This window comes from Protobothrops mucrosquamatus, unplaced genomic scaffold (genome assembly GCF_001527695.2).
Source record: "Protobothrops mucrosquamatus isolate PMUCROS unplaced genomic scaffold, P.Mucros_1.0 scaffold_168, whole genome shotgun sequence".
NCBI lineage: Eukaryota > Metazoa > Chordata > Lepidosauria > Squamata > Viperidae > Protobothrops > Protobothrops mucrosquamatus.
Window position 1 is genome coordinate 1,456,832 of NW_015386244.1, and position 10,368 is coordinate 1,467,199.

At 32.6% G+C, this 10,368-nt stretch overlaps 1 protein-coding gene across 30 annotated transcripts in view; it reads right to left on the reverse strand.

Moving 5' to 3' along the window:
• Window positions 1-10,368, reverse strand: part of RIMS2 (regulating synaptic membrane exocytosis 2) — a 255,960-nt gene that overhangs the window by 32,956 nt on the left and 212,636 nt on the right. For 11 of the 30 annotated variants that reach the window (XM_029285245.1, XM_029285243.1, XM_029285246.1 and 8 more), the window contains one exon: window positions 662-834. The exons of the other annotated variants lie outside the window; for them this stretch is intronic. In XM_029285245.1, the coding sequence (XP_029141078.1) occupies window positions 662-834 (173 nt within the window). The remainder of the gene's footprint in view (window positions 1-661; window positions 835-10,368) is intronic. 30 annotated transcript variants of the gene reach the window in all.

Below are 10,368 nucleotides of genomic sequence, written 5' to 3' on the forward strand. Positions count from 1 at the left end.
CATGCAGCCCAATTCTACGAACTAATTAAGATAGAGTCTTACTATTTTTAAGAGTAGAAATGGCAAGAAGACTGTAGAATAACATGAATGACAAAAATGTCTGTATAGATATTCTTTAAGATGCAGGACAAAAATATTTATGGATCTTTCTGCATGTGCTGTACACAAATACACATCTGTAATACTGCTCTATGTATTTGTGGAATCTATAACCACTACCAACATTAAATATTATCTTGTCTGCAGGAGGAATGTTAAGGTTCTTACAGCTGCACACATAATGCATCATGAAGTTTACAGTATCCTGATTCACTTGGAAGACAATTTGGTTCACTTACAGCAGAATTAAAGCAATACTGAGGAGGGAAATTTTTAGAAGTGGCCTATTTTAGGAATATCTTTATGAGGTTTACACTACCATGACATAGATTTATGATTAAGATCCATAGATCCTACTATTATAATCCAGAACATTTATTTTAAATTGCCCTATACTGTGGAGTTTTAGTAAATAGTTTGTTTTGAAAGTAAGTAACTTACATACTTTCAAGGAATCTGAACATAAACAAATACAGAAGGCTACACTGAAATTTCAGAAAATGTACCAGAAGAGATGATACTGGGATCCAAACAAGATTAAAGCTGACTTGTAATTTCTTACCTAATTTTCTTGTTTCCTCTTGGCCGTTCTGATTGCACAGACATATAACTAGTGCTGCTAAAACGGGATGCACTACTGGTTCTCGAGACTGCTGATACATCGCTGACATCACTGTCTGAAGACTTGTTGGAGACATTATCAGATCCTCGTTGAGGATCCCGCCCGGGACGATACTGTAATACAAACGAACTATGATGTTCAGGGTAGCCTTAAAGATATCCTGTTTTTTAATAATTCACTATCCAAACTTTTTATTTCTCTGAAGACGGTGATTATTTTTTTTAACATCTCAATATTCCCCAATAGCTAAGATTTAATTTACCTTAAACATCTCAAATATTTTTCTTTAATGTGCTCAAAGCAGCTTGTGTGGTGTAAAAATGCAATTAACAGTAAAAATAATATTACATAAAATGAAAGCTATTTTAAAGGAAGTGTATGAAGGCCTGCAAAATCTGAACCAACGTGTATGTCAATATAAAATTCTTGTTGCAATTTTTTTCATACATTTCATAAAAACTGAGACAGTCTTTTAGGTTATCATTGCCTTCATTCAATAGTGAGATATAACAGTTAGGGAAAGTCATATTTAGTTATAACAGGGACTTTGGAAACTGTATTGTTTATCTCTTGTATGCAACCAACCAATTTAATTTATTCTATAAACAACAGTTAAACAAATATGTCAATAAAAGATTATATTAATTTTACAGCAAATTTTCACAGTAAATAGGCATTTGCATCCAAGCTCTGAATCTTAAATAATATATACTTTATATACTTTATTATTCCATGGGGGTGCATTCATATATTAGGATTGGTGAATACCTTTTCCCCAAACACATTACAATATGGCACTACCAGATGGCTGGAGAATTTAGAAAGAGGGAACTAAAACGAACAGTACATAAATTATTCTGATTGTTTGAAACATTTGAATTTTTTGCCAGGAAATGTATTGAGAGAGACTTATGAAATCAAGAAAACTATAGGAATATCAGAGAAAATGTTTTTGTACCAATGGAAGGACAACCAATGAAGATAATAACTGGCCAACTCCTTTCCAGGAGTTAATTTGTGAAATATGTTGCAACAAAATATTTGGATAACTTTAAAATAAGAAATGATTAGATAACAAAGATTCATGGCTGGCATATGGGCCATATTACCTAACTGGAATTTCCATGTTTACAGGCACTTACTTAATTTTTTCATATAAACAAAAAGCCTGATATTGATTTTAATCAATAATATTAACTCTTCTTGATTCTAATACTATTGTTTTTCTTATTTTTTTAATTTTGAACTTTAGAGCCATGCTGGGTCTTGTATACAAAGAAAGTGACATATAAACTTAAATCTATAAATCCACAGCAGTGGAGAAAAGGCATGAAATTTAGAAAGAAATACAATGACAAATATCTTCATAATCTCTAAATTAGTAATGCTAATAAAACATTTTAAAAAACTAAAAAATAAGAAACCGGATTAAATTATATGTACAGCATTATATTGTATTTATTATATTTAAATATATTTTAATGTGCACTTTCTGCATACATTCTGCATGGCAGCGAGAACTTAAATATTTTAATCTCAATATTACATATAATATAAAAGTATAATCTAAATAGTTTAGTTTATACTAAATGTACAGATATATAAATATATATTCTAAAAATAAACAAATTGTTATAAAAATTTGGAGACGAATTGGCTTTAAAAATGAAATAAAAATTTCAGAGGATAACAAATGATTAAGGGAAAATTTGTTATTTTATCACTTTCCCACTAGACTAGAATGAAGGTATATTAGATATATTAATTTAAGAAGGTTGCTCTAGATTACTTTCTACTCAAAAGCATTTATAATACAAGACAAAATAAAACTATATGCAATATTGCATTTATTAAAACTTTTCCCCTTATTTGTGACAGATTCTAAAATTGTATAGTACAATTTCCACTTGTTTGCACTCAACAGGATTTTGATCAAGCAGGAACAAGACAGTTTTCAAAACTTCAAGAAATGTGAGATTTTTTTTATACAGTAGCATTATGCGTTATTGAAATGGTATGAAGAAAAGGTTTTTATCTGGCTCCTTTAAACATTCTCATAGCTATTTAATTTATAAACTCTTTTAAGGGTTTTTTTTCTTCTGAAATGTGTGGAGATACATTGCTTTCAATAGTCTGAATTCAAATAACCTATGTTCAGCTTAGTAAATACTGTCCGTACTGACATTCATTTTATCATGTTATAAATCTTATATGCTATAAGCCATATAATCTTCTAATAAGTTTTCATTGAATTTGCATTTATTGGACTGGTTCCAAACTTGTATTATAAAAGAGAGCACCATAAAATAATAGAGCTGACTGTAGTAATAATTGTAGCAGACCCACAGGAATCAATATTATCTTTAATCCATTGATTTTAGTCCATTATCTTCAAGAAACTTTGCATTAACTACATATTCAGTAATCATTAATACTTGTTACTTGTACTTTACCATATTTCTTCTGAATGTGTACATTATTATATCACATATACCTCTGAAAGAAAAATGTATTATTTAACGTTCTGAAGACAGAAATTACTAGTTAAACCTGCCCTAGCTAAAAAGTTTAAAAATAGCCTAGTGTATTTTTAATAACAAATGTACTTCAAGCATTTCTTGCTTTTGCTAAAAACAATTCATGCTTTATCCATTATTTCATGTTTTGTTAAACCTGGATTAAAGTTGTTTAAACCACATCTGGGAATCCTATCACTGTTACAGATATTTAGTAAAATACAGTTGGTCCGTATAACCATTTGTTTAGTGACTGTGTTACAGTAGCACTGAAAGTGTGACTTATGACCATTTTTCACACTTATGACTGTTGCAGCATCCCCATGGTCACCTGATTAAAATTCGGTAGCTTGGCAATGGGCCTGTATTTATGATGGTTGTAGTGTTCCGGGGTCATGTGACCACCTTTTGTGACTTCCAGAAAGCAAAGTCAATGTGGAAGCCAGATTCATTTAACAACCATCTTGCTAACTTAACAACTGCAGTGATTCCCTTAACATCTATGACAAGAAAGGTCATAAAATGGGGCAAAACTCACTTAGCAACTGTCTTGCTGAACAGTGGAAATTTTGGGCTCAATTGTGGTTGTAAGTCGAAGACTACCTATAATGGGAACCAATGCCATGAAAGTACCTGAAACTGATAGGAAGCATTGCAAACTGGAAACAATTAACTATTGCTAGTGTTTGAAGGCAATAGAAATAGGGAAATATCAGCAACTGTATTGAAGTGAATAAATACTCTTTGAAAGGGGTGAGGGACAGAATTATAGCAACAGAAACCATGTATCAATATATGGGTCAATTTGAATCAAAGTGGTCCTCTACATTAAAATTGAAGAGCTCTCTCTCAACAGAGGGGGAGGGATACAACACCACCTATCTCCAGTTTACAACATGGTCCTTTCAGCAGTTCCAAGAAGGTTCCACACCCATTTGCACTATTCCAGTGACTAAGGGCACAAACTCCAAGTGGCCTCAACGGCTCTCAAAAAGAGTGCTAATGACCAGATGACCACAAAGAATATATGTAAATCCTTTCATCCTCCACCATTCAGTCAAAACTAAAGAAGTTTCTTGGATGAGAAGCAAAACATCTTCAAGGAAAAAGAAAATCCAGTTGCCTTTTGAAAAAAGCACCTTTGGGATTCTCTTGCAGAATTAGGTTTCTCAATGGATTCTGAATGAAAATGCATAAAAATGTGACAAGGAATATCCTACTAGTAACATTTTCCCCTTTTGGTCAGAAAATATACATAATTGTAAACAATTTTTGAATCATAACTTTTTTTTTTACAGATGGCTACCTCGGAATAACTTGAAATACAAACAATATTTTTCTGAACCATTTATGTCATAGAACCTTTTGCCTTGAGAACATTTTATTTTATATGCTGCTAAAAGCCAGAGTATTCTAATATTTATTCTAATTTTAATTCTAATATTTATTAATATTGCTTAGCATGTTGAATGATAGGTAGCAAATATATGTATTTCCTGATAATAGAATAATGTTTCTATTTTCTTTCTCTCTTTTTTTGTGCAATTTGGATGTCCCAAGAAACATTATTTTGCTTTTTTTGTTGTCATTATTTATTTTGTTCGAGGAGCTGTATTGTGCTTGGTCCTCCATTCTCATGGTACTTGTATATAAAAAAAAAAGTTTTGCTGTTTATTTCCCCCAAGAATGTTTAGAAATGATTTTATACCAAAAATACTTTTGATCATCATTTACAAGTCTTTCTTTCTCTCTTTTGCCTCAAAAGGTAGATTACTACAAATCTGGTGTTTTTAGTTTTAGAAGCAGACTTCATTTATTACTTGTACAAGATGGCTTCACAATATATCCCATTGCACCTACACTTTTAATTACTTACAAAAATGAAGGAAAGCCCTTTATAGGGGAAAAAAAGGATACTTTCATGAAGTCTAAAATAATAAATTAATAATTTAATAAATAGGAAACTTCTCCAAACTAATTGTTTACTAGATAATTTATGATGTTATATGTTTGGGGGGGGACTGCATTTATAAAATTTATTTGGCTAGGCTAAAATTCAGGGGGATTTATTCCTATTTTCCATGCACACACAAAGACTCTATTTCTAGCCACTGGGATATGCTGTTTGATAGAAGAAAAAGAACATGCAGCTGAGCATGAAAATGTTGTGACAGACGACTGTTGGAAAAATGAAACCTGTTTTCTTTCTTCCTAGATAACAGTACAACCTTACTGAGCAGAGGAAGAGTTATCATATGAAGCAAGACAGCTGAGCATAGCCCATCCATAGGGAAGTTCAATAACCATGTGATAGATGCTACTGTCATTGATGCTAGTGGTGGGGAAAGACTGATCCCTCAGAACAGATTGTGAAGGTCTATGCGTCTTCCTAATGATCCACTTCAGTAAGATTAGTAACTGACCCAAAGGACTTACCGGTAGATGTGAATAAATTAGTAAAGGTAAAACCAGACAAAACAGAAATCCTTTCTACTAAAAGCCTATTACTGTATAGAAAAAAAAAGTTTATTCCAATTAAATTTTCCTTTAAAACGAGAATGACTTGGGAGATTATTATTAGATAATCAGCTATTAATTAAAGCATTTAATTTGCATAAATAAATAAAATTGATTTTGCATTACTTTGATGTTGATCATTGCTTTCCATCTTGGTAGAATCCAACAAGATCATAACCCTGTATGTATTAGTAATGTCTTAATGTAATTACTATAATATATTTTATTTCAAATTGAATTAAAAACAATTCAAAATTTTCAACCCAGGTGTCATATGGCACCTTTATTTTATCTACTGCACTGGTTACCAGTTCACCTACAAGTACAATTCAAATTGCAGAGCATTATTACTAAAGATATATGCAGGACAAGATACTTATCAATCAAGTCTTATATCAATCAAATCTTAAAAACCCTTCTATATACCACAACACCATGACAGTGCCTGACACAGCAACATGTAAGGTGAGCTTCTTCTTCACCTACATTCCATCAGAAACTGAAAATTCTCTTTTAAACCAGCATTGGATTATGTTGTCACTTAAGATCAATTATGGATCATTAACTTCTGTTCTATTTCTATTTCTCCTTCTATTTCATAATTAATGCGGGGATGTGTTTTAATGATTTAGCATTGCGTGCATATTTTAATACTTATCAGTTCTTTCAGCAGCTATTTTAAGGAAAGAAAAAAAGGAGATTATTTGACTTTTAAACTACCCATTATCAAAGTTTTGGGTGGTATATAAAAGTGAAGCATATTAGACAACAAATTAGTAGCATTAAATTATTAATTGCCACCCAAAAAATTTTAAACATTTATTTTTTTTTTTAAAAAAAATACAAAACTAAATATTGTTAAAGGTCAACTAGAAAAGATACATTTTTAAAGCATTCTTAAAGTACGAATAGCAATTCTAATACTTTATGACCACCATAGAAAAAGTGCAGCCCCACTCTGGAGATTGATCTCCCCAATTGAGTAAATTATAAAAATCTTGTAGGAAGGAAGAGACATCTTAGCCAAATGTAAATAAACTAATACAATTGATAGCTGGCATTCAATAGGTTAAGCTGATCTACCATGTACATGCAAAATATCTAGAGAGTCAGAAATCTAAGGTGAAAGATTTTAAATTATTTTGACAGAGCAATCTAATACTGAGATCTTTTTAGAGTGGGATGTCATCCAAGGAGACCTTGAACAGGATAGACTGGATGGTATCCAGATATATTGTTTTGGCTACTAGCCAGATCAGGTATATGCTGTAGTTATATGTTAACCTATAATGCTTTTGCCTTTTGAATTAACACGGAACAGAAAAAAAACATAATAAAGCTCGCCATCTATAATTGTTGTCTTAAGTTTTAGGTCTACCCTCTGCAATGGACTTAGTGATACTTATTTGTCAATTAGTCAAACATCATTAGCCAAACATCACAAAGAAACGTTTACTGAACTTTGTATACATTACATGCTAAATGCTTGAGGTGGGGGAGAATCTGCAGCTATTTTTAAAGATTTTCATTCTTGACAGTTTACCACTCACATGAATCAGGCAAAATGTGTATATAGTATAGTTCTTTTGATCTTAAACATTCAATCTCCACTTTTCTTTTTTATGAATGGGAGTGAGGGACATGGATGCTCTGCTTCCATCTGAAAACAAGTGAAATGCTTTCTAGAATTTGAAATGACGGTATCTAGGATTCATTCAAAACTAAATTCCGAGGAAGCGGCCACTGTCCTCTATAAGAGAAGCTCTATCATTTGTGAGCATGATCCTTCACCATCCTGATTGGTTTGACCTACAGTGAAGAAAGAAGGGTCATGGTTTAAATGATTGCAAATTCCTCTTATAAAGAAGGGCAATAGTGCCAGACTTAAAAGTTATGGTGTGCCCCCTTCTCAAGACACCACTACTGACCAGTCAATGTGGATATTTAAAGAAAAGTGATTGAGAATGAGGTAGGATGTCAGTTACAGATGGTCATAAATAATATCTAGATAATTTTCAACTGAGATTTAGACTTTGATATGAGACAGACACTGCACTGGTCATTATTTTTCACAACTAGATAAGGGAGTGTATTCCTTTTAGTCTTGCTTGTATTTTTAAGCATGCTCAATACCATTGTTCAGAGTATCCCCTTCAACTATTTGTGAGGCATGGAAGTCAGAAGGACTGTTGTACAGTGATTGGGCTCCTTTTGGACTGGATAGTTCCAAATAATGTTGGAGGAAAGATGCCTCAAGGCAAATCTCTCTCCTCCATCCTCTTTAGTGTCTACAACGAATGATGTATGCTGATGGGTCTAAGACATTTAGGTGCTGCTCCTTGGCTTCGCCCATTTTGCCCCCAGCCACCTGCCTGAACTGATTCACAGACAGTTTTCCTCCTCTGCTGGCCTTCCCCTGGCCATTGTCAACCACCAATGGTCCCCTGGCCCTCTGCCCCCCAGCCCTTCGTCCCAACCCTTTCCCCCAGGCACTGTTTCTCCCTGTGTTTCGCTCCACGGGACAAAAATCTGCCAGCCAATCAGGTGGCAGGCGGCAGTGATGGTGCTAGGGGGAGAGAACCGAGGTGGTGGGGGTAATTAGTAATTAGAAAATTACTATGGTCTTCTTTGATTCTGAGAATATCTTTATTGAAAATGCAATAACTAATTAATGAGGAGGATTTGATTTGCTGAATCTGGAGTTATATCATCATGCTTACCTATTCTCAAGTATTAAGTACTTGAAACCAACAACTGTTGCTAATTTAATTAACTTTGAAATATACATACATAGCACCTTTTATTGTATGGACAGTATCTAAAAACATTAAAACTCTGGTATCTCTGGAAACAATTGCTTTATTTCAGTTAGAAAGTTATGGAATGTAGTATCTAACAAAAATGATTTAACCATCTTTTCCATGCCAAATTGATTCTATGTGCAAATGATGATATGGAAAAATTGAATGGAAGATTTACTTTTTTCTTTATTAAATGTTTGGAAGTTTTTAAGAAATTTGGAAAATATCTACAGTATCTCCGAAATTACTAATTCAAGTGGAACAGTGCCATTTTGTTATCTTCCAAGAACACTGCATATATTTTAAAAAATAGAGCGTCATATAGCTCATCTTTTTTTATATTAAAGTTATTTTTCTTTATCTCTTGCAAGATTGATATATCGCTTGAAGGGGAAAGTAAGTTTTATATGTTGTTATATATCTTTACGCTACAAGGTTAGAACGTTGCATTATAGAAAATATTCCAAGTTTTCTCAAGTTTCCTGTGCCATATGAGCAATACACATTGCAGTAGACTTCTATCTCACACATAGAGTAGGATTAAAATACCTAACTAGAATAGAGCAGGATCAGGAAGTGTAGACTTCATGGATTTGAGAAGAAGAGCTTCTATCCTTTCACCCTATAGGCCCAAAAAGCATACTGCTATTTTTAAACAGCTATTGACCAGAAGTTACTTCAGGATTTTAGCATTTATTTAAAAATAACTGAGACCTAGGAAGGCTGAAGACATAACTACTGACAGCTGTTTTTTAGTGATTAAAACAAGTGAGTTAACCAGTAAATTAGCTAAGAAGTAAATATAAATGTAGAATGGTTTCAGACTTTCTACAGAAAGTCCAAATGTAGCTAGCTATTAACTATGTGGATTAATATATCATAAAGGTAGAACTCTTCATTTGACAGGAATAACACCTGTTCCTAATACTAACTGTATAAATTTACAATTCAATGGATACCTCTGATTATGCATGCTAATGAAGACTGGAAGTTTAAAATTCTAATTTGCTTAAATAAAATTGCTATTTAATTTAGATTCTTGGTGTCTATTTTTATTATCCAGTGGTCTTGTACTTTAATCAAGCCTTTCGTATGAACAAAATTCTGAATATAAAAGGAAGATGTTATAGATGCTGAAGGTTAGATGTGATATATTCAGATTAGAAATCTACAAGCAACTGATGCTTTTAATAACTATCAACATTCTAAATTGAACATATTATAGTATTAGTCTTGAAGTAAAAATTGGTTCAGCTGACATATACCCTGATGTACTCTTCACTATATCATTTTCTAAATTAGCACTTCTATCTCTCTTCCATCATATGATATGGAAGTAGAAATTATTTAGATTTTTTTCTAGTAACTCCTACTTCCTTTGCTAACATGCTTATGACTATATCAATATTTCAATAATATTAGAGGTAGATGGTCAGGCAATAATCACATCAGAGCTTTTAATGACCTGACACCCAGTATCCCTCTACACTGAATTTCAGTATTTTAAAACTAATACAGATAGTTCTTGATTTACAAGAGTTTGTTTAGTGATCATTCAAAGTTACAACGGCATTGAAAAAGCGAATTATGACCATTTTTCACCATTTATGACCACTGCTGTCATGTGTCTGATTAACGAAACACTTAAAAGGACTTTCAGGCATATCTTTTCCTAAAAGCATTTATTAAGGTTACAGAGACGTCAGTACAGCATGGTGGAAAAATGCTTAGATCTGATCCTTTTCCGTTACACATACATATTAAGCATTTTTCCCTCCCTTATTTTGGGGTCATGGTTCACATCTTCCAATTA